This window comes from Exophiala dermatitidis (genome assembly GCF_000230625.1).
Source record: "Exophiala dermatitidis NIH/UT8656 unplaced genomic scaffold supercont1.8, whole genome shotgun sequence".
Classification (NCBI taxonomy): Eukaryota; Fungi; Ascomycota; class Eurotiomycetes; order Chaetothyriales; family Herpotrichiellaceae; genus Exophiala; species Exophiala dermatitidis.
Window position 1 is genome coordinate 866783 of NW_008751653.1, and position 27744 is coordinate 894526.

General features: G+C 51.5%; 13 protein-coding genes across 13 annotated transcripts in view; 9 read left to right on the forward strand and 4 right to left on the reverse strand.

Moving 5' to 3' along the window:
- Positions 1-1196: 1196 nt before the first annotated feature.
- Positions 1197-1874, forward strand: HMPREF1120_09052 (uncharacterized protein; the record flags this gene model as incomplete). Its single annotated transcript, XM_009163328.1, has 1 exon — positions 1197-1874. The coding sequence occupies one exon, from the start codon at positions 1197-1199 to the stop codon at positions 1872-1874; it is 678 nt and encodes a 225-aa protein (XP_009161576.1).
- Positions 1875-3435: 1561 nt separating this feature from the next.
- HMPREF1120_09053 (serine/threonine protein kinase) lies at positions 3436-4245 on the forward strand (the record flags this gene model as incomplete). Its single annotated transcript, XM_009163329.1, has 1 exon — positions 3436-4245. The coding sequence occupies one exon, from the start codon at positions 3436-3438 to the stop codon at positions 4243-4245; it is 810 nt and encodes a 269-aa protein (XP_009161577.1).
- On the reverse strand, positions 3827-7771 carry HMPREF1120_09054 (SulP family sulfate permease). Its single transcript, XM_009163330.1, has one exon. It carries the CDS (start codon positions 7445-7447, stop codon positions 4919-4921), a length of 2529 nt encoding a protein of 842 aa, XP_009161578.1. The 5' UTR covers positions 7448-7771; the 3' UTR covers positions 3827-4918.
- A 369-nt stretch (positions 7772-8140) lies between these two features.
- HMPREF1120_09055 (translation initiation factor eIF-2 alpha subunit) lies at positions 8141-9140 on the forward strand (the record flags this gene model as incomplete). The annotated part of the gene is made up of 2 exons (XM_009163331.1): positions 8141-8230; positions 8289-9140. The coding sequence occupies 2 exons, from the start codon at positions 8141-8143 to the stop codon at positions 9138-9140; spliced, it is 942 nt and encodes a 313-aa protein (XP_009161579.1).
- Positions 9141-9748: 608 nt separating this feature from the next.
- On the forward strand, positions 9749-11673 carry HMPREF1120_09056 (uncharacterized protein; the record flags this gene model as incomplete). The annotated part of the gene is made up of 2 exons (XM_009163332.1): positions 9749-9824; positions 9890-11673. The coding sequence occupies 2 exons, from the start codon at positions 9749-9751 to the stop codon at positions 11671-11673; spliced, it is 1860 nt and encodes a 619-aa protein (XP_009161580.1).
- A 16-nt stretch (positions 11674-11689) lies between these two features.
- HMPREF1120_09057 (uncharacterized protein) lies at positions 11690-15847 on the reverse strand. Its single transcript, XM_009163333.1, has one exon. The coding sequence runs from the start codon at positions 15064-15066 to the stop codon at positions 12340-12342; it is 2727 nt and encodes a 908-aa protein (XP_009161581.1). The 5' UTR covers positions 15067-15847; the 3' UTR covers positions 11690-12339.
- A 335-nt stretch (positions 15848-16182) lies between these two features.
- HMPREF1120_09058 (TP53 regulating kinase) lies at positions 16183-17133 on the forward strand (the record flags this gene model as incomplete). The annotated part of the gene is made up of 1 exon (XM_009163334.1): positions 16183-17133. The coding sequence occupies one exon, from the start codon at positions 16183-16185 to the stop codon at positions 17131-17133; it is 951 nt and encodes a 316-aa protein (XP_009161582.1).
- On the reverse strand, positions 16813-18343 carry HMPREF1120_09059 (glutamate-cysteine ligase regulatory subunit). The gene is made up of 2 exons (XM_009163335.1): positions 18188-18343; positions 16813-18130 (listed from the first exon to the last, which is right to left on the reverse strand). Exons 1-2 carry the CDS (start codon positions 18208-18210, stop codon positions 17206-17208), a joined length of 948 nt encoding a protein of 315 aa, XP_009161583.1. The 5' UTR covers positions 18211-18343; the 3' UTR covers positions 16813-17205.
- A 334-nt stretch (positions 18344-18677) lies between these two features.
- HMPREF1120_09060 (uncharacterized protein) lies at positions 18678-19493 on the forward strand (the record flags this gene model as incomplete). The annotated part of the gene is made up of 5 exons (XM_009163336.1): positions 18678-18688; positions 18739-18772; positions 18837-18954; positions 19053-19327; positions 19350-19493. The coding sequence occupies 5 exons, from the start codon at positions 18678-18680 to the stop codon at positions 19491-19493; spliced, it is 582 nt and encodes a 193-aa protein (XP_009161584.1).
- A 1096-nt stretch (positions 19494-20589) lies between these two features.
- HMPREF1120_09061 (uncharacterized protein) lies at positions 20590-21702 on the forward strand (the record flags this gene model as incomplete). The annotated part of the gene is made up of 2 exons (XM_009163337.1): positions 20590-20595; positions 20650-21702. 2 exons carry the CDS (start codon positions 20590-20592, stop codon positions 21700-21702), a joined length of 1059 nt encoding a protein of 352 aa, XP_009161585.1.
- Positions 21703-22496: 794 nt separating this feature from the next.
- HMPREF1120_09062 (uncharacterized protein) lies at positions 22497-24423 on the forward strand (the record flags this gene model as incomplete). The annotated part of the gene is made up of 2 exons (XM_009163338.1): positions 22497-22553; positions 22615-24423. 2 exons carry the CDS (start codon positions 22497-22499, stop codon positions 24421-24423), a joined length of 1866 nt encoding a protein of 621 aa, XP_009161586.1.
- A 193-nt stretch (positions 24424-24616) lies between these two features.
- Positions 24617-25688, reverse strand: HMPREF1120_09063 (uncharacterized protein; the record flags this gene model as incomplete). Its single annotated transcript, XM_009163339.1, has 3 exons — positions 25662-25688; positions 24965-25585; positions 24617-24909 (listed from the first exon to the last, which is right to left on the reverse strand). The coding sequence occupies exons 2-3, from the start codon at positions 25119-25121 to the stop codon at positions 24617-24619; spliced, it is 450 nt and encodes a 149-aa protein (XP_009161587.1). The 5' UTR covers positions 25122-25585; positions 25662-25688.
- A 1706-nt stretch (positions 25689-27394) lies between these two features.
- Positions 27395-27744, forward strand: part of HMPREF1120_09064 (uncharacterized protein) — a gene marked incomplete at both ends in the record, with an annotated part of 1003 nt that continues 653 nt past the window's right edge. Inside the window, one exon of the mRNA XM_009163340.1 lies at positions 27395-27527. Coding sequence (XP_009161588.1) covers positions 27395-27527 — 133 coding nt within the window. The remainder of the gene's footprint in view (positions 27528-27744) is intronic.

Here is a 27744-nt window from a genome sequence, read left to right on the forward strand (position 1 = left end):
GGTTGTGTATTTATTTTATATAAATCATTATTTATACTCTTGATATTGTAGAATCGTAGAATAATAATGGACTTGTTTTGACCTGGCGACCTGACCTACGTATTGTCATATCTTTCAACCTGGTCTGCGACGTTTGCGGTCAATCTAGGTGGAAACAACGTTCGATCGCCGTTTTATCTGCCTTCATCCTCCTACACGCGTCTTCCCTCATCGCGGCAGCTTGAACCCCCAACTTCGCAACTGGATATCTGCTTCCAACCTTTTGGCGCCCATGCCATCCTCCTCTCAACGGCTGAAGCTGATCGGGAAGCAGATCAAACTTTCAGAAGCCCTAACCGACGAAGATGATATTCTTCAGATGTTGCGATATCCAAAGAGGCGGATCGACTTAATAGTCCTTCTTCTTGAGAATGAGAATGAGATTCTTCACATTACTGCACACCATCTCAATGTCAAAACGAATGCTTGCGAGCTTTCGCGAGTCTCTGACTGGATTCATGGAAGTTTCAATCTATGCATTCCTATTCATGTCAATTGGAATGGGCACAAGCGCGTTTTGTTCCGCGTTCCTCTTCCGTACAAAATTGGAGAGGATCATTTTCCTGGAAATGTTGATGAGAAAATTCGGTGTGAAGCGGCTACTTATATCTATATTCGACAACATTGCCCAGAGGTCCCCATTCCTATGCTCTTGGGCTTTGGCCTCCCTACTGGCATTAGCGTAAGTGTGTTCCTCTGAACAAGCTTTTCAGACGAAAACTCAATGGAGGTAGTTCACACCTCTTGAGAACTCTTCTCTCTTGTGTCGTCTTCGACGGTGGTTCTCAAATCGAACTCGCACATTCGCCAACTACCCATTACCGTCTCCTTTTGTCACCAACGGTCGAATGTCTGGCCTTCACATAGGGTACCTTCTCTTACAATATATTGAGGATGGACAGATGCTGTCAGAGACGTTCGATTCTTGTGTACGTGATTCATCGCGGCGCCATAACCTATTCGCGGATCTATCTCGTATTATGGTCTCATTGGCGAAAATTCCTCAACCTCGAATTGGTTCTTTCACCATTGACAATAAGGGATTTATATCACTCTCTAATCGCCCTTTAACTCTTCGACTTCAAGCACTTGAGAATGAAGGCATTCCATCCAACATCCAACGTCTCCGGACCTACGAATGTACTAAATGTTATGCAATGGATCTTCTCGCCTATCATGACAATCGCTTACTCTATCAGCCAAATTCGATGAATGATGAGATGGATGGGAGGAGACAGATGTCCGCGATAGGACTACTGAGGTCCGTCTTGCCGCAGTTTATTAACTCCGGGACCAATCGAGGTCCTTTTTTCCTTGGTCTCACCGATTTCCATCCGAGCAACATTTTTGTCAATGAGCACTGGCAGGTAACGTCGCTAATAGACTTGGAATGGGCATGTTCACATCCCATTGAAATGTTAAGGCCCCCATACTGGTTGACTGGTCAGAATTTGGATCGTCTGGATGGGGCGAATTTTGTGGAATTCTCCAATATTCGTGAAGAGTTCATGGCCGAGTTCCGGAAACAAGAGATGCTTGTCACGTTGGAGGTTAGTCGAAGTTCCATGATGGAGGAGAACTGGAAAGTCGGAGCTTTCTGGTTTTTCCATGCGCTTGAATCCACCAAAGGGTTGTACAACATCTTCAGGCAGCACATCGTTCCTCGATTTTCGAAGGATACGGATTTCCCGGACATCTCACAGTATTGGGGTAGTGACGCGAGCAGATTTATCTGTTCGAAGCTTGAGGAGAGAAAGATATATCTCCAACAATTGACGTTGGCAGCAATGGCACCTGACTCAGATTCGGATAGTGATACTTGCAACTCATGCTGAATAGAACGGCGTCTACTTTCTTCTGTCCTGAGCTGCCCTACCAGAAGAAGACAGCTGGTTTATGCTCTTCGCATCCATACTTTTGGCACCGATCTTAGCCTGTTGATACTTGTCTTCCTTTGCCTTGTCCTTGCTTTCCAGTGTATTTAGGGTCTTCTTGTCGGATTTTGGCTGATGGTACGTTGTGAATTCTTTCTTGTCCATAGCAGAGGTAATCTCAAAGAGTGTTAGCTGTGACCACCACATAGGAGGAGGATGTTAGGAAACCTGGATGCCGCAGAGGATTTGTGGACACTGCTAAGTCAAGGGGAGCTGAGTCAGTAGAAGGTTTGGATTTGGTCATTGAGATAAACAGCGTAGACAGTACAGTAGATAAAAGTATTTTCACATCTATTTTGGCTCCGCGATCGCACTTGAATTTGGGCGGTTTCTACAGTCAGTTCGCGCTGCTCATTTCTCTCCTACTTGGAAGTCATGCGCCCTGATGCAGAAACGAGAACCCCTGTATGCTGTTTTCAACCAGCGGAAGGAAGTAGTGCATTGGTAACGATGGCTCCTGATGCTAAGTGTTCCGTGCTGAGAGAGGGCATGATTGGCTAGGCAAAGGCGGACCTCTGCCAGGCTCCGTAATGACAGAATTATACCACTTTTCAGACCAGATTTTGACATTGTTCAGACAAAAATATGAGACTTGTTAGACAGAAATCTGACATTTTGCAGACGAAATTCTGACTTGAACTTGCTCGTTGAATGGATCAATCCCTTTTATTGTCTGGAATACTTCAAGGTCGCCCTGCTTGCTGCATAAGCCTATACTCCAAATAAGATAATTTCGTAACAAACATCCATAGCGAGATGTTCCTGATGAGTAAGTGTATGCTTTGGTAATTGAAGGGTATATAGATACTTGATGTGGTTCATTATGTGAGGCATCTTACGACCCTAAAAGCCCACCAGAACCAATACGAATATCGTGACCTATAAACCTGGCTTTTCAGAATGTGCGAACGTCTTATCCAGACCATTAAATATGCCAATTGCACGCAACAACCAAAACATGTCATCATTGTGAGGACTCCAAAGCCTTGTGCCAGAAACTGTGGAAACTACACCGACAAGAATATGGCTCAATCAACTAAGAGAGGCGGGATCTGCCCCAAATGCTGAAAAGGTAAGTATTTTTGAAGTTGAAGGCTTGAGAAGTTTTGACTGATTCTACTCCTAGTAGAGTATCCTTCGCTCTGCCAGGACCATTTGCAGCGAGTAATGAGTTGAGAAGTCACGGCTACCTGGAAACAAATTCATTGACATAGCTTGTCATTCCCAAATCTTTGTGGGTTATCATTCATTCACCGAATCCCAATCCTTAACAGGTAGAGATTGTGAAATAATTATGGCGCTGGGGTCGCCAAAGTACTGTACATTAACCCTCTTTTTGGATATGCCAAGCCATTCGCCCAATGATTGCACTCTCAGGTCAGGCTGCACTGCATCGGTATATAAACGTTTCATTCCTGCTCCTCAAGATGCAATAAGGGAAACCCAAACGAAGTAAATCGCCATGAGCTCTATCAACTGCGAGATCATAGATATTGAGCAACGATTTCCACCGGGCGTGACAAGCATCATCGGTCAAGGGACTTCCTGCTTTGTTGGCCTTGTCGACCCAGAAACTGTTTTGAAATATCCCATATTTCTGGATGAAAGGTTCAGAATTGAGATCGAGCAGAAGTTGTTAGAACAACTTGGTCAACACCCGCGAATTATCGAGTCAAGAGGCTTAACTGAGGATGGACTGTTGCTTCAATACGCTAAAAATGGTACCTTATGTGACTACATCCTACAACGGAGCGCTCTCGACACTACGCAGCGTATTCAGGTTTGCATCCAAATTGCAGAAGGCCTAGTACATCTTCATAGTAGACATGTCTATCATGGGGATCTCCGGCCGGGAAATATACTGCTTGACGAGAATTTCGATATTAAGTTAGCGGATATTCAAGGTGTACTCAGCTCCCCCGATGGTACAGTCATCCTAGACGGGTTGGCTCGAGAGGGCTCGATGTATTACATGCCACGCGACGGAGATTACGTCAATATGAAGACCGATCTCTTCGCTTTTGGGTCAACAGCGCACTTTGTCATGACTGGTCGAGAGGTTTTCCCAGATCTTGTCCCTTCAATATATCAAGACGACGAAGCGATTGAGAAAGAGATCCATCGTCGTTTCGCGGAACAGGAATACCCTAAAATCTCTTACCCCTGCATCTCGATCGTCCAAAGGTGTTGGAGGGGAGACTATGCATCTGCTGAGCAGCTATTGATCGATCTGAAAGCGCTGGAGACAGGACCCGCATCGCACACAGTATAAGGGTTGCAAGGGGCGTGGGAAGGGATGTTCAGGGCGTCGATCGAGCACAGGAAGCAGTATTGGCGCGGTAGTTGGTGTTGCCGGTATAGGTCCATCTTGTAATACACTTAGAGGCAGAGATTGTGTTTGGATGCGACCATAAGGGTTTAGGAGTCAAAGTCGACTTATTGTCTTGCAAATTCCATTCAATGCCGTCACTATCAACGAGTCTCCTGGACTCTTGTCACCACAGGAGCTTTTCCATCTTTTCAGTGCGTTATGAGAACTATTTCGAATTCCCCTTCTTTTGACACCTTGCTGGCGTCAATACTCGGGAGAATAGGAATTCATCGCTTTGTAGGAAGTGGCATTGTTGTAAAGCAGAATATTCTTGGACTGTGGGAGTTGTGGGAAGGACGTTGAAAACGCTAAATCAGCGGTCGACACTTGCATTTATAAATAATCTTTTATTAAATTAAATTATATCTGGGCTTGCTGTGCAAGAGACTCCCCAGAATCAATCCTCTACCAGGTAAGTATCTACCTTCAATCATCCATTGTATCATTCATCTAGTTCAGATCAGTTAACTGTTTTCAGTTTCTCATCTCTTTATCTTTTTACCGGAGCCGGTCCACACTATACTCTGCTGCACACTACCAAGACGGTTTCGGTTTCCTTTTTCCCCCCTATGTATCAAGTTCGTCTCTCGTGATGGTTCAAACGGCTATCGAAAAACTGCTCTAGATCCTCGGCCTCAGACAGCCGCAGAGCGTCCTCGACACTAGCGACGAAATGGGAGTACCCGCCACAAAGGTCGATGATGCCGCTGCGTTCGAAGCTCTTAAACACCTTACTCCGGCGATGAGGCAGTCTGCAAAAGATGACCCGGATGCCTCGGCGGACATAATCCTCGACGATCTCCTTGAAGACCTGGGTGCCGGAGCCGTCGATGGAAGTCACGCCGTGGACGTCGAAGATGACGTTGCGGTTGTGCTCGGCGGGCCGCACGGGCGGTAAGGACGGGTGCGCCTTGTTGGTGCCGTACTGTTCGAGACGACGCAGGCGGGTCTTGAGCTCGCCCGTGTTGGCGAACGTCAGGGGTTCGGGAATCTTGACGATCAAACAGCCCTCAATGTACTCGATGTTTTCGGGCGAGAGCTCGGCGTTTTCGAACTGGTTCGTCGTGCCGGGAATTTTGCCCAGGATCTGGATCCGGGGTTTGGTCGCGTGTCGGATCAGTTGGAGCAGCGACAGACCAACTCCCAGGGCGATGCCGAGCGAGAGACTGTAAAAAACGGTCGCAAGGAAAATGACGCCCATGAGAAACAGTTCGGTCCACCCGCGGATCTTCAAGAAGAACTTGATATCGTGCGGACATTCTTCGATCAGCGAACACGCCACCACGGAGATCATGGCCGACAACACCCCGCGCGGGATGTAGTAGAAGTAGGGGAGCAGGTAAAGGACGCAGATGAGCGTGAGAAAACTGAGAAGGATGCTGCTCATCGGCGTGGTGCCGCCTGTTGAGGCGTTGACTTTGCTGCGTCCGTAGCCTCCAAAGGCCGGCAGGGCCCCGAAACAGCCGCCTACAATGTTGGCGGTGCCCAGAGCGATCATCTCCCGGTTCGCGCTTAATGTCATGCCCTGAAGCCCGTGAGTGCCTTCGCCTAGACTTTTGGCTGCCACCGAAGACTCGAAGAAGCCAAGTAAAGCAATGAGGAACGAAGTGCTGAGAGCCGTGTCGATGTCTTTCATGTGTCGAAATTGGAATGGCCAGTGGAATGGGATTGGTGAGCCGTCGCCAGGTGGTTTTACTTCACCCAAAACCTTAAGGCCCTGTTTGTCCCATCCGAACTGCCATGCGAAGATGGCTGACAGTGCCACGACAAGGAACCGGTCTGGGAAGTAGGCCACCCACTGATAACGAGGCTGGAGTGCTCGTTTGAGCGACCGAAAGAGCATAATGATGGTAAAGCTGACGGCTGACACCGCCGCAGTCAAGCGGTGTGAATGTCCAACATTCCTGAACAGGAATACCAGTTTCTGGGCACTGCTCCCGTGCGATGCGTCTCCTTCCTGCCGGGCCACCTCGGACAGTCCCAGCTCCTGAATCAGCTGATCAACTAGAATAACGAACCCAATGGCACTGATGAATCCCCGAAGGAAAGGTCGGCTTAATACGCTGTCCAAGAAACCCAGGCGGCAGATGCCGGCAACAAATATCACGGACCCAGCGATAGCAGTGACGACTCCGGCAACCTGTGCGTTCACGATATCGTTGTCGTCTGTTGATCCTCCCTGCTTGATACACGTCTTGACCACCTGACCCACTAGCAGCGAGCCTGCCGCTTCTGGACCGACGACCATCTGTGGGCAGCTCCCCAGGAAGGCATATATCAAGGGATTGAACACAAATGAGTACAACCCGTTGATGGGCGGTATGTGGCCTAGATTTGAGGCGAACGACAATGACATGGGGATATAAAAGGAAGCCATGGTAATAGCAGCAATGAAGTCACCACGTAGCCAACTCAGTCGGTACTGTCCAACCCATCGGATAAAGGGGATGTAGTAGGAAATATACATGAATCCGGGACTTTTGATCCCATGCTTTTGAGCAAGCCACCTGGTCGTATATAGACTCTTGCTGGTGAAGAACGAGTCCGCTAAGGTCTCCCCAAAGATTCCACGGCTCTGACCTGTCTGTTCACCATCTTCATCAACAGCACGCGGATATGGCGCACCGAAAGGTGGACGAGGAGTATCAGCACCGCTGCCCCCACTCCGGATAGAGGGTGCTCTTGGAGAGAAAGTGCCGTGATTGCAGTCTCTCAGTCCACAGACACGATTGTGATGGTAGTTCCCAAGCAGGCTTGTTCTTGCATCGACCTGCTGCAACGACGGTTCTTCGATCAAACCCTGCGCGTCGCGATTTCCACCTTCCTGCAATAGAGGCTCTGGCTCGGCTATAAGGGGTACATCCGACCCTGGTAACAGTGTCGGGACTGTTTTGCCGTCTCTTCCCGAGCCTCCGGCTACTTCTTCACTCGACTTTGACCGGGCCATCCTCTCCTCCGGCGACATGTTCGTGGCCTCCCGGAGACGACTGGGATAGAGAGGGACATGTTGGCTCGACCCCCGAGAGTGCGGAATAGGGCGTCTCGGTGAAGTCGGGGGACTCGAACCTCGTGTGGAGGACGGTGACGGGCGGCTGGTAGCCATGGTTCCGACAGGCTGGGAAGATGTGACCGGTGACTGCAACACTACCTTGAGTTTATTGTAACTTCCATTATGTGTCCACGCTCACGGCGGGCGCAAAGGTGAATCGTGTGCTCTTCCACGAAGTCCAAGACCCAGTCAACCCCGTTTTCCTTGGCCCGCTGACAACCTGCTGTAACAACGTCAGAAAATGTGTGGGTGTGGTATTCGAATGATGTCCAAGTGAATCTGTTATGGCAGCCAACCCTCGATACATCCAATCAGGGGCTTTTGGGATGTCATGTGGAAGGCTTGGGCGTACCAATAATGGCATTTTGTTTGGACGGGTCTCAGCTTGGGGTCAATGCCATGCAGTGGCACGCCGCGGCGGATGTGGACTGCTTAGTAAGACAGCAGACTGGCCCACGTGACTGCTCTTTCGGCGTTGCTGTTCTTGTGCTTCGCCGCATTACAAGCTAGTACTATATTGGCAGGTGGCTGCAAGCTCGATCTTGGCACAAAAAGTTCCGCCGCAGCCTTTCGCCGCACATGGTCAAGTGAGTCGACACGACACTGGAGCGGCAACCACTGCAGTCATTACCGGCTTCACGTCTTCTTCGCCCCCTGCGACTCTACCGACGAGATTTACATCTTGAGCATATCGAACGTGGTACAACTTGAATAGTGCTCTAGCAACTGCAGTCGAAAGCCGCCATCATGTCGGACCCGGATTCTTTGACCAACTGTCGCTTCTATGAGGAAAAATATCCCGAAGTCGACAGTTTCGTGATGGTCAACGTGAAGCAGGTGAGCACGCTTCCAGGCGCGCTTCGTTGTGACCGATACTGATCAAGTATGCCTCCAGATCGCGGAGATGGGAGCCTATGTTAAGCTTCTCGAATACGATAACATCGATGGCATGATTCTCCTCTCAGAACTCTCCCGAAGACGTATCAGGTCGATACAGAAACTCATCAGGATCGGGCGAAACGAGGTGGTCGTCGTGCTGAGAGTGGATAAGGAGAAGGGGTATATCGATCTGTCGAAACGAAGAGTCTCCGCCGAGGATATCGTCCGATGCGAAGAGAGGTACAACAAAAGCAAGTCGGTCCATTCGATCATGCGCCACGTTGCCGAAAAGACGAAAACCCCGATCCTGAAGCTCTATGAGGATATTGGCTGGCCCCTCAACCGGAAGTACGGCCATGCATATGATGCGTTCAAGCTCTCGATCACAAACCCAGAAGTGTGGAATGATGTTACCTTCCCGAACGATGTTGTCAAAGAGGAATTCCAATCTTACATCGGCAAGAAGCTCACGCCACATCCCACAAAAGTACGTGCCGATGTCGAGGTGACATGCTTCAAGTATGACGGTATCGACGCCGTGAAAGAAGCCTTGAGAAAAGCAGAAGCAAGGAACAACCCCACCACACAAGTTAGAGTCAAGCTGGTGTCTCCGCCCCATTATGTCCTAACTAGTCAGTGTCTCGACAAGAACCAGGGTATTGAGCTACTTGAGCAGGCTATCAAGGATATTGAGGAGACCATTGAGAAAGCAGGCGGCAGTTGCGTGGTGAAGATGGCACCTAAGGCTGTGACTGAACACGATGATGCAGAGTTGCAAGCACTGATGGACAAGAGGGCCAAGGAGAACGAGGAGGTTAGCGGTGATGAGGATGTCAGCGAAAGTGACGAAGGGCCTGAGGTTGCATGAGCGCCTTTCTCTGTTTCTGATATGGAGCCCATGAGAGTATGCATTAATGTCAGGGATGGCAATTGGAGACGAAAAGTTGTACCGGTCTGTTTCGAATGAGGCATGTCTGCGGCCCTTCAGAACCGGTAGCGTTTAGAGTCAGAATCTCTTTAGGGGCGACGCAATTTATGATGACTGTCAGGTTTAGTATTCAGTTCCTACCAGGTAGAATTGTCTCGTGTGGACAACGTACCTACCTATTAGTAGTGTATGGATATCGCTGTATGACTTGCGGTGCGTACTAGTAGTGAGGCGACAAGGCTGTGGTGGGCCGGGGCGGCCAGCCTCGCGGCTGACCAAGGCTGATGGGCTGGCAACCTGATTGGACTTGATAACTTGCGGGGACCGCTTCCCGGGAACCTGATTTCGAGCTCCATTGCCCGGCTGCTCAATCCCAGAGCGCTTTCGCAGAATCCAGCCGTGTTGTATCCTCTCTTTGCTGTGCCTCTCCCTCATCGATGCAGCATTCACATTGCTGAAATCCCCTACGGACAACGTCCCTTCAATACTGCGGCCTCAGCTATTGCAATCCATAACTCCGTCCAGGTCAACCAACTACGTCATAAGCAATGGTGAAATGGCACCAGCTGTTTACTCGCGCGACGGAGAGGGACTCACCGCATCTGCGGGATGAAATGCGAAGGCGTGAGTTGCATGCAAGATAGTATCTCCCTTATGAGTCCCAAGGCTCACCTCAACCGCCATCGCAGTGCTCCCGAGCTCTACGCACGACATCCCTCCGTCAGCATTCCCAGCCAAAGAAGTGACCAAGGTCGCGTTGCGTTTGAAATATCAGATCGAGCAAGTGATTCCCATTGAGATTTCCGAGGAGAAGATCACAGCGGCCAACAGCGCGATCATCACGCCGAAAGTGGTGGCGACGGCCAAAGAAGCGGGCGGCAAGGACTATGCATCCTGTGTGGTGTACTGTTTGCTGGTATGCAAGCGATGGTTCACTCGACAGGCTAACCTCGAGCTGTGGGACGCCGGCCTACACCAAGTGCGGGCGGTGGCGTGCGAGATCCTAGCCAAACGCATCATTGAGGGCGAGGAGGACCAGGAATATCTGTTGCAAGAAGTGCTGCTCAAGCGGTACTCGGTGATGCGCAAGAACGAAGTGACACAACCGGCCAATGTGATCGAGAGAGCCGTTGACCTGCATTGCTTGACCGTGATCGGATCCTCCGGATACCAAAAGTGCATCAAGTACCTGTGGCGCGGATGGATCCACCAAGACGACCAGGACCCGGGCAGCTACGTCTTTTACGCACAGCGCGACAGCACGAGTTACTGGGCTCATCTGGACCCGGACCGTATGCGGGCGCCGATCTACCAGAATATCGTGCAGATTTCCATCTCAATAATCTACCTCGGCCTGTACACGGCGGCGGTGAACACCATCAACGAAGATGGCGACCTCGACGTCGTCGAAGGCATCCTGTACGTCATGACGCTGGGCTTCATCTGTGACGAGGTTGCAAAGTTCTGGAAAGTCGGCCTCTGGTACTTTGGGTTCTGGAACGCGTTCAACAACTGTCTGTATGCACTGCTGACGGCATCCTTCGTTATCCGAACCATGGCTCTGACCCATTCGCCGCACGAGAACGACCAGCGGCGCGGCGAGCTCAATAAGCTGGGTTACCACATCTTCTGCATCTCGGCGCCCATGTTCTGGATGAGACTGCTGCTGTATCTCGATACGTTCCGCTTCTTTGGCGCCATGCTGGTCGTGCTCAAGGTCATGATGCGCGAATCTATCATTTTCTTCGCCCTGCTGGTTGTGGTGTGCGTCGGGTTCTTGCAGGCGTTCATTGGTCTCAACCAGGTCGAGGGAAACAGCTCCATTACATCGTTTGTCATTACTGCCATGGCCAATTCGGTCATGCAGTCGCCCGATTTTGATGGATTCGATAACTACGCCCACCCGTTTGGCTTGATCTTGTACTACATCTTCACCTTTGTCGTCATGGTCATCTTGCTCAACATCCTTATTGCCCTGTACAACAGTGCATACGAGGACATCACCGACAACGCCATCGATGAGTACATGGCCATGTTTGCCCAGAAGACACTGCAATTCACCCGCGCCCCGGACGAAAACGTCTTCATTGCCCCCCTCAATTTGATCGAGCTGTTTTTCCTCATCATCCCCTTCGAGTGGTGGATGGATCCCCACCATTACGAGCGTCTTAACGACTATGTCATGGGCGTCATTTATTCCCCCTTGCTGGTCATCACTGCCGCCCTCGAGGCCAGAGAAGCACATTCCGTCCGCAAGAATCGCAAAAGAGGCGAAGAGGATGACGACACCGTCGAGGAGTGGGAAGAGATGCAAGATGAGGTTGACTTCAACGCCGAAGGCTGGAACGACAAAGTCTGCGCCACGAAACCTATTGTCGAGGTCGATGCCGACGTCCAGGAGATCCGTGAGCTCAAGGGCCAAGTCAATGAGCTTCGCGATTTGATCAGGGCTTTAAGTCCCGAAGCTAATTGATGATGGGGACCTCTGAGGAAGAGAAGAAAAGTTTCGTGTTCTACTGTCAAGTGCTACCACAGAAGTGAGTCGGCGTATAGTAGGATCTTGTTCCTGGTGTACTTTGGCTTGATCAACTTTTAGAATAGGTTCAAGCAGTTTTTAATACTCCTGTGTGCTCAGCCGGAAAACCTCTCATCGGCTTCTGAACAGACCTTTCCATAATGAGGCTCATGACTGTACCAGAACAGCACCAAATGATGGATAACTACCATCAGTCGACTTTTAACACACGTCTAATAAACCACTTGCCAGCAGCTCCACATTAACCAGATCATTAGCATATACAGACACGCACACATATATGTAAATCCTTTTGTACTCCACGGCACCTGTGAACACAATAAGTATATCGGCGCTTCAGATCGTCCAAGTGACACGTATAATACGCATACTAGGAACGAAAATAGTAACTCAAGACGAGTGATTGACACACTTACAGCCAGATTCACCGCGCTTTTATGGTGGACTCTGGTTCAGCTTGACCCTGACCCACCCTGTAAAGCTCCGCAAATCATGGGCTCAGCTCTGTGTTGAATCGGACACACAGCCCACAATGATAAGGCTCGCGACAGGTGCTAGAATGAACGGGGGACAATCATGATCGCAATGCTGGTCTGCCGTCGATCATACCACGGTAATGTCAGTGAGTTCGCTGTCGTTAGTCTTAGACCAGCGGTCGCCATCCATATATCCATCGACAATAGCGTGGCCCACGACACGATACCTCGGCGGTGGCACGAGTGTGCTGACAGTGGAATCACTAGGACGATGCTTCATGGCCGAGGTGGGAGTTGGCAGCCTCTGGGTAGAAGCCATGCGTGGTTCATTTCCCAATGGACGTAACACAACAGGCAGGCTGCACCCCTGAAAAAGAAAGATCTCATCGTCCAGTTTGGCGCGCGGGTGGACCCAGCCGACCTCTCCCCCAGAGGTGGACATGAGCCGCAAGTTCTGGGCGATGATACGTGACACGGATTCGGTGATATGCCGATAATGCCAGACGGTCATGGTTTTGGCGTTCAACTTGAAGAAACCGGCAAAGTAGTTGTGGCCGACACGGTCCCACGAGTAGAACGCCCTGTCGCGCAGCGTCTTGCCGTGAACGAGAAAATTGCGGTTCTTCTTCAGCCAGTTCAGCACCATATCCGCCTTGGAACCTCCGAAAGCCGCATACGCCAGGTACCCAATATTGTAGAGCATCCCTAGCACGATTGGGCTCTTGGTGAACTCGACGTAATGGCTGTCGTGGACGAGGAGCATGCGACACAGACCGTCATAGGTTGAGTAGCCTCGTTTCGCGGTTGACGGATCACTCGAGGGCCGTCGTGCGTGGGTATTTGCGTGGCCACCCTTGCTAGGCTTGGTCTTGACAAGATTCGTGTCTTGCTTCGAAAGTACAAAGCGGTGCTCTTCGGCGTCTGCTGCCGTGCTCTGTCGTCCAGTGGCGCCGAGTCCCGCAATGGTTCCAATGCGAAGACCTCGTAGCCACAATTCGTCGTCGCGGAAGTCGACGTGAACTCCTCGCTCTCCATTGCGTCCACCAGTGGTTTCCCATATGACGCCTTGCTTTCCTAGTCGGTAGCACTTGTCCTCGCGAGAAAGATACTTCACGAACATATTGTCATCATGTGCCAGCGAGGTGCTGGCAATCCTTAAATAATCCGGACACCAGGACGGCAACGGAGAATCTTCCGAGTGCTGGCTGCCAGCCAAGATAATGTCGAGATTCTGTCGAGATTCAATAAACGACCGAGTCATCCTCTTGCAAACGTCGGTCTCGGATAGTTTGTAATCTGGCTCGGCGATAAAATCGGGGCCATCAGTGGTCAAGCTCAGTAAGCCGAATACTTTGTCATGAGGTATCGTAGAAAGTGATCTCTGCGTCTTAGCCAAGATTTGAAGCAGCCGCAACGGTTTGTCGTTGATTCGACGTGTGCGAATCTCAAGGATCTGCCTGACTAGATGTAAGTCTTGGTTAAACTGAGGCCATTCCGCTTCCGGCGGCGGCTGCTTATCCACGTGCGCGAGAAGATAGGAGAGTTTGTCCAGCGGTACATGCTCGCCGCCCGCCAGCAGTGACACCTTTCTGCCGGCAGCAATTTCCTGTATGATCCACACTCTGCGCCAGTACGGCCGCCGGACCAATGCCTTCAGATCGTCGAACGAAGCCTTGCCGTACGCCGGGAACTCAATATTCTCAGGTAAGTCCATGGATATTCCACTTAGGAAATTCATCATCAGAGGGCAATGGTCATCATCATCCTCCGTGCCGATACAGGCCAAGACCTCCTTCGCCCTTCCGTAAATGGCTTTCATTCGAAGCACCTGGGCACTTCGTTCGGCTAGATCACCTTGGTTGATGCAGAGAGCGTCGACCCAGAAAGGCTTCTTCCAAACATGGCGTACCTCCAACAAGGTATCGTAGAGTCTTGCCGTGACGAAGGCTTTGCGTCCGTTGATGTATATGCTCTTCCTTTCTTGGGTGTGCTTGCCCCAGTAGTAGCTTACAGCCGCGTATTCACCTTCGATCTCGGAGAGCGGGCGATCGGTGAGTGTGAACCTTAGTTCATCCGGCGATGTCAGGTCGTCAACGACAACCTGAAGAATGCGGATTTTATCATCCGTTAGATGGTTGTAGGTGATCCCTGTAGACCACTCCGAGAAGGCCTGTCGCCTTTCAGATCTGCTTGATTCGGTATCATCAATCCCTTCCAAGGCGTCGGCCAACGCAAACCCTTCCAGAGCGCCTGTCCCAATCCCGATGCCATCTGGAGGGTTACGCCGCTCGCGTACTGCCTGTCGGCCGGCTTGGACAAAGACTAGCACGTCTTCCAACGGGAAGCGTAAGTCGCCCAGAGAACCCCAGGAGTGGTGCATTGGTAACATAGAACACGCAAATAAGACCCAGAAGTAGGGGGCAGTTGAAGGGGAAATTTGTGGTAGAACATGGCGGTGATGTTGGCCGTTAATTATGCTGAGCAGCGCCGTTAACGGACAAAGTATGAGAGCATAAATGCTGACGTTGATAGGCCATCGATGTAGGTAGTAAACAAGATTGGCCGCAAGAAACACGCTTAAACACCACTCCGCCAGGTCAGCGGACACTGCAACTGAGGTAATGGACGCATTGTGTTTTGGTTTCACGGAGGAAGATTGCTGAGGGGCAAAACTTAGATGACCCAGGACGAAGAGAATAGCCAAGGCCACCAAGATGCCAATCGTGCGCTTTTTCAGCGGCTTACGAAAAGTATAGCCGTAGGTGACAAGAAGTAGGACGCGAGTAAGGCAAATTCCATAGTTGAAAGCGTAGTTGGCTCCGTGGTCAGCGAATCTAGACATCTCATTGGCCATACCAGGGCGAGGCTCCTGTCGAACTCGGTTAAGCAGACTCAGTGATTTGTCTGTGGCTGATAGAGGTCAATGCTCCTGTACGAGGCTGAGCCCTTGAGGGTGATCATTCAGACAGGTGATAGGAATACTCGTTCCCAATTCTTCAAGTCTCTTTGCCGAAAAGTCCATATATGGCTAGCAAGGCCCTCTCTCGAGTTGGTATCGAGGCAATTTGCCTTGTCCCCACGAGGAAGAGTTTCTCATCACAGATCAAGGTAAGAGGGCTGGCCGTCCGAAATGACTTACTATAAAGCCTGGGGAAGTACCAGTCTGAACAGTGCAGCGTACACTTGAGTCCAAGCTAAACTGCGGCTGAAAAATGGTCAGGCATCATCATTGGATGCCTGGTGCGACACTGCATAACGTCTCAAGCCTCAGATGCAGGACGCGGTCAGCGACAGCAACCTTCTGCCGCGCACCCATGCCATTGTGTAGAGTCGAACATCGACGCCAGGTGGCGACATGCATTCGACCCCTCTCTACCGGGCCAGTTCAAATGGGGGCCTTTTCTGGGAGACGTAATGTGCGCAGGTAGACGTTGAGCAGACGATCAGGCTGAGCAGGGAGCAGATGTTCTAAGCTGCGCCTTCGCTTAGAACTATCGATAGGTGGCATCTGGTGCAGATAGCTCTGTTCACTGTCAGTCACAGCTGCATCGTAGGATAAGCAGGTAGATATTGCGCCCAACACTTTGGTGAGATGGGTGTGGAAATACTGGAGGTTCAAGTTGTGATCGATGTCTACAATTGTAGAACTCGACTCAAGTACTAGTAGTTCGGCAATGGAAGTGGCAGGTTGGGAAGGAAGTCACGCGAGTCATGCTGGGCGCCCTGGCTGTGCGTTAGCGCAGTGGTCAATGACTCGCGTTGATACAGTTGTCGTGCCTCAGGCTCTCAAAAGATCCGTCCGCGAGCCAGATGTTGAGCCAAACGTGTCAAGGACGAAACAAACGGACGGTTCAAGTTGTCTGACACTGTGGGCTGAACCGAAACGAACTTGTCTTATCTAGGGCTTCTGCTTTACTTCCGGCTCTGGTTGTCATTGATGGTATCTGCCTTCTTATGCTAGATCTTCACCATGGCATCCAGCACGAACACTCCGCAACAGGACAAACCCTTCCTGCCTTACCCTTTTACTGAGACTCAACCTCCTCCTGAACTCGTCACACAAGGCGCAGAAGCCCTTCTTTACCGCACACACTTCCTCAACCCCTCTACACCCGCCGCCTTGAAGGCGCGTCCAAGTAAAGCGTATCGACACCCCACTCTCGATGCCCGATTAACCAAGCAGCGGGTTCTGGCTGAGGCAAGAGTGCTAGTCAAACTCTCCTCATTGGCGAGTGACCCCGAAAATGAAGTGAAAGTTCCAGCAGTGCTGAGCTTGGAATGGGACGCGGCGAGAAAAGTCAAAGGCTTGACTGAAAGTCAACGAGATACCCGCAGGACGACAGGCGGAGGCGCCTGGTTACTTATGGAGTGGATCGAGGGCAGATGCGTCAAAGACTTATTACGCGAATGGGATGCGTGGTACAAAGGCGGGGTTTCCAATATGCCGTCAGAGGAAATCCAAGCGCAAGAAGAGGAAGTGAAGAAATTACTGCGCAGAATTGGAAGAGCAGTGGGCGCGATGCACAACAAAGGCGGAGTAGTGCATGGCGATTTGACGAGCAGCAACATCATGATAAGGCCTTCGACACATCTGTCTACTCCCAACGGCTCACCTACGACTACCGACGGGACCGAGAAGGGCCAAGATAAGCCTGCAGCACCGCCGAATTTCGATGGGGAGATTGTATTGATCGATTTCGGACTGGCCACTCAGTCAGTACAAGATGAGGACCGCGCGGTCGATCTGTATGTCTTGGAGCGGGCTTTCGGATCAACCCACCCAAGACAAGAAGGCTGGTTTGATGCCGAAGTGCTACAAAGTCAAGAAGGATACAGAGGTAGCTATAAAGGTTCGAACGTGGTACTGAAGAGACTCGAAGATGTCAGGATGAGAGGCAGAAAGAGAAGCATGATCGGGTGAAAGAACTCCAACGTCAACCGCCAACGCCATGCTCAACCAAAACCCAGTCATCTGTCCGTGCTGCATCGAGGCTTATGCTGTGTGCGCGCCCTTCTCCTCAATGCAGTCGCCCAGTTGTGCAACGGCGAAATATCCCTTGTTCTCAATCACGCCCCGGTTCTTCACCACGGCTGTATATTTGATCACCCATTGTGGCTCGACGTCTCCCTTCAAACCAGGCTCGTCCAGCCCAGCATCGGGATGCGCAGCGAGGATGTGTGCACCATCCTTCCCTGGACCAAGCAATTCTCTTGTCGTTCCAGGCGGCAGAATATCCGTACAATCGGCATGCGTGAGAAGCTCTATGTTATTCTCCTTGGCATACATGATCAGAGGTTTGGGCACGACGCAGCAGTCCTTGACATTTATTTGGTCAACAGTTGGCCGCACCTTTACCTCGGGCAAAAACTTGCTGAGGCGCTCAGAACTGAACTCCGACAGTCCAAGCTGCGATATGACGCCCTGTTCATGCAGCGATTCTAGAACCCGCCACGTCCTCACTTGCGCATCTAGACCTTGGGACTCGTCGCTAGTCGCACTCTCATCCTCATCGGCAGATCCTTCTTCGTCATCCGCGTCAAAGCTGACGCCCGGATAACTCACAATCAATAGATCAATGTTATTGATACCCAACTCTTTGAGCACCAGGTCAATAGCTTCGCGGGTGTGTTTGCAACGACGCTCCGTCGGTATGGAAGGTAAGAAGAACAGTTTCGCGGTAACATCGTAGGAATCGCGAGGCTCGGTGAGCGGAGTCGGCCGCCATGATGGGATATAAAGCGTGTCACCTTCCTGCGTCGTCCATTGCCGATAATCGGGCTCTTCTTGGCTTCCACCGCTCGGGGAGTGATGATGTTTGGAAACGGCAAAATTGGCCCGCAAAGCATTGATCAGCTCAATGTTCGACTTTGAAAACAACGGCCGCCGAACAATGGCTTGACTGGAGCACATGATATTTCTGCATAACAACTCAGGTCAGAAGAGATGCCGTTAATTGAGAGAGACAACACCATACGAGGTTGAGAGTACCAGCTTCATCTTGAAGAGGCGGCCTGGGAATTATACAGAGTTCGGTAATTTCTATATATACGGGCGGTCTGGCAGACAAGGTTCAACCAGGAATGTACAGCGTTGTATGCGCCCTGGTGCAAGTTGTGGACGGTGTTCGCAGCAATTGAGGTCTCATGCCTGGATGAATATTACGCCATTTTCGCATCCCGCTTTGCCGGAGGGGCGCCCTTCAGAATTTCATCATGGCTAATCTGATTTGCTCCACCTGAAGGTGCTAGACGTTAATGGGAAAGGCTGCTTTAACATAATGAAGCTAAACTATTACAGGTATTACTCCTCGCTCCTGAGAGCCAATTGGGCCGGAACAAAAGCATTCTAATACTACCCACTTGGCTCACTGTGTATACAATCCACTGACCTAATTTCCTCCATCTTCCATTTTACGAAATTGTCCTCTCTATCTTCTTGCTCCTTCTTCGAATTGTGGCAGCAAGATGGCTATCAAGTGAGGCAATGTGCACTGTAACAGCTACAAGAGAGACTGACAGCCAGCAGTTACCTCATCTTGCTGTCCCGGCAGGGTAAAGTGGTAGGATGATTCTCTCCCACGGTTGCCCACCGCTGTACTTGAGCTGATCTCAAACTGCAAATAGAGGCTTGCGAAATGGTTCACCACCCTCTCGCCGAAGGAGAAGGCGAAGATCATCAAGGATGTATCTCAACTCGTCCTCTCTAGACGGACTCGGATGTGCAATTTTCTCGAGTACAAGGGTGCGGATGTCCACAACCCTGACCGTTCCCATTGCAATCACACTCGGACCGTCTCCTCAATACCTCTGTTCCAGTTGGGCTAACCGTCGTGCCAATAGACACCAAAGTTGTCTATCGCCGTTATGCGTCCCTTTTCTTCATTGCCGGCTGTGCCTCTACCGACAACGAATTGATTACTCTGGAGATCGTCCACAGATACGTTGAACAGATGGACAAGTACTATGGCAACGTGTGTGAATTGGACATCATCTTCAACTTTCAAAAGGCGTACTTTATCCTGGATGAGCTTCTGCTTGCTGGTGAACTGCAAGAGAGCAGCAAGAAAAATGTGCTGAGGTGCATAAGCCAACAGGACAGCCTCGAAGACATGGAGGTAAGTACTCCACGTTTGCTAGGTTCTGGGCCGAACAAGCGACACCCTCGTCCAGCGAACCATGATTTTGTCTGTGGTCATCTCACTGCAACCCCTATCGCATCGCATGCTGTTGGTGGAAAACTCCCTTCTCCATTTCCCGCTTGCGACAGTTGAACTGACGTGAGCTCTACCCTCCCTCAGGTTGAAGAAGATGTGACGAAAATCATGTAGAGCATGATGCTGAAGACGCTTGAGACTTCCATGCCGCTTCTATGATTCCCTGGGCATGGAGTCCCGAGAAGTTTTTTGCATCAGCTGGGTGCCTACTGACACACGTTGTGAACACCACACTATGATGGGGACAAACAAATATTGACAAACATTTTGTCTTGCAGGCCACCGAAGCAACACTGAAACAAGGTGGTTTACTTTGAACTCTCCAATGCTTGACGAATTCATTGGTACAGCTGGTGGAAGGGGTAGGCGTTCAGGAAAGATACCCAGGGAAACATACATGGACCTTGCAAACAGGGTCTTCTTTTGCTTGCTTAGTGCAGCAAAAACGTCATGTACATTGTTATGAAGAGATGAAATTAAATTCAAGCACGTTAAGACGGTCCATCTCGGGTGCCGGCTGACCTGCACAGCTGTCCAGACCATGCGCTGACAGACAGCCCCGTTGTCCAACGTTTCTGCATTTCTCCTTTGTTCACCAACAACCCAAACTGACTTGGCCATGACACCAGACACGATGTTCGATGTTCGATGTTCGTGAGTACCTAGGTATGAATCCATTGTCTTTGCTTGTTTCTGCGCATGTGCGAGGTTTGCCTAGCTTATTGGTTGCCTTGACCATCTCACGTGACCGATAAGCCGCTTTGTCTGTGCCGCGCATGTCGCAACCTTGGAACCTCAATCGGCTTCTCCGCGCGCAGGTCAACCTCACCTCACCTCATCTCACCTTACCTCACTTCATCCTCGTCGCATCAACAACACACATCTGTTATGGCCTTCTATCATCAATTCGTGACCTGCTAGACGTCCGACGTCTGGCTCCTCCGACCGCTCAAGTGTCGTCTCTGCAGCCAGCAGAGATAACGCCGCGTTCGCAATCACTTAGCACGTTTGGGCCCAGTGCCTCCTCACTTCAACTGCAATCACCGTGTCAACACCGCCAGTTCCAGGTTGCGCCGCGCTCTTATTCTCAAGTTTCAATCCTGAGTGCTTGTGTTCAGTGTCGTACAATAGGCTTGATCACAATATAGCCCAAACTAGCCACAATGAAGGTAAGTCTAGCTGTTGCGACTTCAATACTGCGCCGAGACTGACTTTCTTTCTAGTTTGTACCGAATCGCGACCTCGACATTGTCACCTCCGCCCTCAATTTCACGACCCCTGATCTTCACGTTATTGGTGGATGTGACTTGTACACTACCAAAGCCGCAGGAGGTGACAAGAAACTGTACAAGAACATTGAAAATGGCCTTGAAGAACAGTACAAGTCGAACCTGGAGTTCTCGCATTCGCTGTCCCCACCGCAAGCGCATATGATGGCATCGAGCCTAAACCTGAGCCGCAGCAGTCCGTTTGGCAATCTGGGAATTACGAGCTCTCGGAGAACGTTTGCATATCTGATTGCGACTCTCAATGCAAGCCATCCAGACTACGACTTCTCTCACATGCTGCGACCGACGGACTTCAAGGCAGAAAAGAGCCTGCGTCATGTTATGAATACATTGGACACCACCCTCTACAACCTGCGGCCCCGGCCTCTGAATTCATTCCTGAATGTGCCAGGTTTGGCTCCAGAGTCCGCCTGCCCTCCATCAAGCCAGACCCAGTGGGGCCCAGGCATGTGGAGACTGATTGATCAGCAAATGAGCTTGCGGGACTGCAGCATTTATCGGTATGCGCCTGAAGACCTTGACCCCTTCGAGGACGACGATGAAGGAACATTGTGGTCGATGAATTACTTCTTCTTCAACAAGGCGCGCAAGCGAGTGTGTTACCTCTACCTTCGTGGCATCAGCGTTCTGACCATGCCGACGAATGATGGACTCCGTACACCTTCGAAGGCCGGGAGATTCGCGGACGACGAGTCTGATGGCTGGATGACCCCAGAATGGGGCGCCCATAAGAGGGCGAGATACTGGCTCGGGGATCGCGCCGGTGTTGAAGTCGAGCCTGAAGACACAGAGATGCCATCAATCGAGCGGGACGAGGACGAAGTCATGCGCGAAGAAGAAGATTATTTCCCGCCTCCCGCCAGACCGGTTGTGGACGAACACGACAGCTACGTTCTCAGCGACGAAGACGTCAGAAGCGCCCGTAGCAACAGCAAGAGCACAATACGCGGAATGAGTGAAGAGGTCGTGGGCGCCATGGAAGTTTGAATCGTGTCTATCTTCTTACCGATCCGAAGTGTTGGGCGGAGCGCTTAAGGACAGGCACACACTGTTCTCTTTTTGTACTAATGATGATACCCAGAATGTTACGGCGTTTCCTGTCAGGCCGGTGAGAGTGGCTTGAGGAATTGCCTGGATAGTACCACTTGGGAAGGATAGGAGGTTCCGGAGTTTGAAGGGGCTGAGGCAGGGATCGAGGCGCTATGCTGGAGTCGGCTTGCCATTGTTTGAATTGGATCAGTACAGTTTGTTGCGGAGGCGCCACCAAGGAAACGCCTGGCCCATCAACTTGGGCAGCGTTGTCGAACTGATTGAGCTACTGAGCAGCTAGCTTTTGTATGAGATTCTAGTCCTTATCACCTCTTAATGAGAATAGTGTAACATTGAACACAGCCGACATCACATTAAGTGAAATCGGGCTCGAACTGAGTCATACTCCGCGAATGGGCTCGGGACTACCTTAGGTAGGTATTCACTGCTGTACGAGAAGAAGCGAATAATCTTGTTTGGACGTGAATTGACCAACTGCGGATGTGTCTACAACTGGAGCCTGAGTGTTCTGTGGTACATGTGGCCACTGCATAGCAGGTGTTTGGTGTTGTTGGTTCCTATTGGCTGCGACCCCGGGGTCGCGTACCTAGAGACGAACCACACGTCTCCTGGTCGGCTGTGGACAGAATATAGGCCAATATATGCTCCTTACGAGTGGCATTCTATCTACCAAGACACACTCCCCTTGAACCCATACTGCGCATTCCTGATTACATTGGAGACTTTTCACAATGGGGGAGAAAGAAGACAAAGAAAAGGCGGAGAAGTTGGCCGCTGCGAAGAAGAGGGTGAGCCTACATCCGTACTATCCTTCGGCGCCAGACTACAACACTAAACTGGGTTATCTAGGTTGCTCAACTACAGAAGAAGAAACAGAAGGCAGCAGGCAGCAGTGCAACCGAAAAGTCAAGCAAAGCGAAAGCCACGCCGGCAGAGGCCCCAAATAAAGAACCGAGCACCGGTGAGACTGCGCCTGAGGCAGAGGAGAACGCTCCAAACCCAGACGTTGTCGCAGATTCTGTGCCTGAGGAACCATCAACCGCCCAGGAAGCTAATGCCGATTCGCCAAATGCCGACGAAGAAGCGTTCAACGAGGCGATTCGGGCAGCGAGCGAGGCGTCTCCTGACCAAGATGCCGTACAGTCCCCCGCTACGGCCTCTCCTCCTCCCGCAGACCAGGATGCATCATCACCCGGCAAAGGCTCACGGCATTCGGCGCGGCAACCCAGCGTCAGCCTCCAGAGTAAGATCAGAAGCACGAGTTTCAGAGACAGTGCGCCTCTAAGCCCCGCAGCGGCATCTGTGTCGCTGGCACGGGTTGAGGAACTGGAGAAAGAAAACAAACGCTTAGCAAAAGAAGCAGAGGACCACGAAAAGAGGTGGAGGAGAATGGAAGAAGAGCTGGAAGAACTGCGCGAACAAAATGCCGAAAAGTCAGCGTCCGCGGGTGTCGACAGTAGTGAGGAAGAGCTAAAGAGGCTACGGGCCGAAATCGAGACACTACGGCGCAGAAACAGTACTACAAGAAAGGACAGCAACCATGGCGGAGGCGATGACCTGACCACTCTGAAGGCGGAGCTGGAAAACAAAGACTCCACGATCGCTGACATGCAACTGGAGATATCACGGTTACGCAGCCAATTATCCAGCGAGACGCAAGGCTCCGCCAGCTACGAAGACCAGGTTGCCGCATTACAGGCGTCGTTGGCAGCTGCAGAAGCCAAAATGAAAGCAATGGAGACCGAGCTGGCGGACGTCAAGAAAGCCTTGTCCAAAGCTAGCGAGAAGGCCGTCATCGACGGTACCGAACGAACGAGCAAAGAAACCAAAATCCGAGCGTTGGAGCGAGAGTTACAAGAGACCGTTTCCCAGCGAGACGAGGCCACCAAGAAGGCCGATCAACTCGAGAAGAAAATCGAGGCCATGAACAAGCTGCACAGGGAAGCAGAATCGAGAAACGCGGCCAAACTCGCTTCTGCAGAGGCTGCGGCCAGAGAGATGCCGGCGCTCCGTGCCCAAGTGGAAAAGCTTCACACCGAAAACGAAAGACTCAGAGAGAAGCATAAGCGAACGATGAGCGGCGATGCTGGCGGCGACGGGCTGGATGAATTGGAAGATGAAGAACGACAGAAACTGGAAAGAAGAATTCGAGAGCTGGAAGGACAAGTGTTTGATCTGCAACGAGGCGTTTGGAGGGACAAGCGGATCCAAATGCAACCACGCGGCGATGAGGGATCCAGAACTTCCTTGGATCCCGCTGAGGACTTCGATGAGGTTGATCTGTCGGGCTCTGCTCAGGGCAGTCGGAGGAGAAGCTTCGCCAACCCGTTGCAGCAGCAACAGGGCCGGCATTCTGGATTCGCGCAGGTCCTGAATTCTGGGCTGGCCGCTTTCCGTGCGAGCACCACGTCTCCAGTCTCTCAAGCACGGCATCAAAATCGACCTCGCAATGACTCGCTGCTGCAAGAATTTGACGACGACGCCTTTGACGAAAATGCGTTTGCACAAGCTCAACGCGAGGAAGAGGCGCGGAAAATGGTTGAACATGTCAGAGAAGTCAAGAAAGGGCTGAAGCAATGGGTGGGTTGGAGATTGGATCTAGTCGATGCCAGAAGGGCTGGATCTGGCGTTGGCTTTGGGGAGATTTTCGAGGTATAGACTTAGATCTGATGGGATGAATGTCGTGTCACGATTCTTTTGTATACTACGGCCGACTCAGGCTCATGGGGTTAAAGTTACGGGTAGCAAGGGGGACACGCATTCCAGTGATGGATGTCAAGCAATGCCATTGCTTGATACCTAAGCTATTCATCTCGTTCCGTTCCAGCCATCGTGTCTCATGTCTCATTCCTCAATTGCTCTCCTTTGCAATCTGATGCAACGTCTTTTCGTACTCTTCCACATCTCTGGCGCCAACGAGAGTGAAGTCTCTCTTCTTACCTTCGAATATGATGGTTGGCACACTGTCTACTCCGTTCATGGCCTGCTCTTGGATCAGCGACTTGACATCCGCCAGTCCCTCGTTCTTATTTTCAATAATAGGCCGCGCTTCCTCTTCAGGAATGCCAGCATCTGCAGTGGCCTTGAGCAATGTCTCTGTCGAAGAAGGGTGCTTCTCATGCTCGAAATACTGCGAGTACAGCGCTTGTCGCAAATAAGTCAATACTTCTGTGCGCAAAGGGGAGCAAGCACAGCTCACAGTTGATGATTTTATCTGCTGTTTCAGAACCCTTCTCTTCCTGAAAATGTTGGATGACACGATGCGCATCGAGCGTGTTGGCAACAGTGCCGCCAAACTTGTAGTCGATGCCTGCGGTCTTACCGTACGCCGTCATCAACTTGATGTACGTGTTCATTTTCTCCTGTGAGTCGCCATATTTGGACTTCTTGTACCACTCAGCCTTGTCTTCCCCCTCTTTCGAGGCCTCCGGGTATAGTTGGTAAGGGAAGAACTTGACCACAAAGGTGGTGGTTTTGGCGTCATCGGTCTCGCGGAAACGACGAAGGGCTGTCGAAAGTGTCAGGCGGACAAAAAGGAAGAGACGACCGACTGAGGATCCAGGCAGAGAGGGAGCAACAATGGATTGAATGCAGATTGTGTTCCACCGATGTGCAGATTGCCAGCATCATCATCAATCACTGGGCGTACAGACCTTCGTCCAGTCTGCGCACATTTTCATTTCAAGTCAGCTACTGAATCTGACCGATGGGCGACGAACGAATGAGTCCCGGGCTGCGTGCGGGCTTGCATATCGCATGCAGAGATGCTGTGCCAGTGCAAGAGGACGTGCAAACAAACCTCTTCTTCGCCAGATACGTCCTGTGACACGGAGGTCAGCTCGATTACCAACTCTCCGGTGTCCGAGTCGGGGATCAAGGACCGACGGTTGTCTTACCATGGACAGATTGTATCCAGCGTGAAGGAAATCTGTGATTCGTACGTCATGTTGTTTACCTGTTACTGACGACTGTGCCCAAAACCAGGATTATGCGAGTATCCGCGATGCTTGCGCAACAATAATGTGTGGTCCGATTTCCAAGTCAAAGCGGGCTGAACATAGCACAAGGCCCTCGACACGTTTACAGTGGTACTTCCCTAGACGTCAATCGAAAGGCTCGGGCTACACATCGGGGACCTGGAATCGCTGGACGTCCGTGTAAGCGACAGAGCAGCCGACACAGCTGGCCTCCTCCTCCCTTGTGGCCGCGCAACTCCCCCGCTGTTGAGCAGAGCCTAAGGGGCAAATACGCAATGGGAGTTTGCCCCAGTAGCGAGCGGCAGGCCTCCGCCGTTGGAGCCCTGCGGAGACTGGACCAGCGGCTCATCCAACAAGAATAGAGCCTGTCACGGACTTCCACAGCGCCGCTGACAAGCAGGGGGAGGGACAAGAATCGAGGTCCGACTTGTTCGCAATCTCAGGCGATCATTGTCAAGAGCAAACCCAGCCGTGCAATGGTCCGGAAGATCATCAAGCCCACGAGGACACACGAGCTTCCAGCAACGACCACAATGAAGTCCTTGGTTCTCACATGGGAGGGCTGGGGATTATCTATCGGCTACACTACCAGGCGGCTGGATTGCTAACATGCACATGGACGGCACACCAACCATGCTAGACTGGCCTCGTCAGCCCTCCTGAGGTCCGAGCGGAGAGACAAGCATACAAGCCACCCCGGTGACGGGCTTGTTGACAGCCGGAACCCCCCATGGGCCCAGCCTGGCGAGGCCCCAAGGCAGCTCTTCCGGGTGCTCGCCTCTCTGGCGACTCTCGTCAATCGCGCCGCCAACCCAGTCCCCAACCATCTCTCAAACGAAGCTAGGCGAGGCTGGTCTCGTTTCATATTGGAAGCCAGCCTCGCTATTCGCCCAAGCCCGGCAGATCCCCCTGGCCAATGCACATCAACCAACTTTTTCAGCGCCCGTCGAGCTGCCACTCAGCCGAGTCTGAGCGAGCGAGCGACGACATGAATGGCTGTGTTCCTGCTACCAGCCTTCTCTTCCCTGTCAGATCTGGCCTATCGAAACCTTGGATCTGTTCGAATCCCAGCCCCAGCCTGGTCCGTTCTCCTATTCTATACTTGCACCATCTTTCAGTCCGTGTGTATACGCAGCAGGGCAACGTCGTCGTTATGTCAATAGTCATACTGGGATACTCGTTAGGACCAGAATATTGGCTGTGACTAACTGACCTGCCACCCCTGAATCCTGTCACTAGCGAGCGCTCGAGCGCAGTGACTTCCATGGGACCCGTCAGCCTCCTCCATCCTGCATGACGTGCCATGGTCGAGTCCCGACTCCTGACAGGTATTTGAACGCGTCTTCCACCCCTGATTGACAATGTTTCTTTTTCTGTCATCCATCAAGTCAAAGTCACAAGTCACTCACTCTCCTGATCTATCATCCACTGCTGTCCGCCAACAAAGAAACAAGTCCCTTCGTTGTCAAAGCCAAAGCCAAAGCCGATCATATAAAGGGTCAATCACTCCAAAAGGACCTTTGCCTTCCTCAAACACACAAAGAGCCGATCATCCATCATCCTTGTTTCGAACACCAATACTCTTGTGTGGTCTTGTCTTAACTTAATCTCACCCACAACCTCCAACAAACCCATATACAACATACTTCAAAATGAAGTCTGCTCTCCTCGTCTCTTTCGCAGCAGTCGCTGTCGCAGCACCCGGTGGATGGGGTGGTCATGGAGGAAGCTGGGGCGCAGGTGGTGGTAGCTGGGGTGATTGGTCGTCGTCGTCGACAGAAGTTGGTCAGTTGCCCGAAGAGACAACAACTCCCGCACCGTCCCCTCAACCAGAGAGCACAAAGGTCGCATCCCACTGGGGGGATTGGACCTCGTCGTCATCTGAGATTATTTCCCCTACCCCTGCTCCGGCTCCCACAACCAGCACCGAATCCCAATGGGGCGACTGGACGTCGTCATCTTCCTCTGAAATTTCCCCTGCTCCGGCTCCCACAACCAGCAC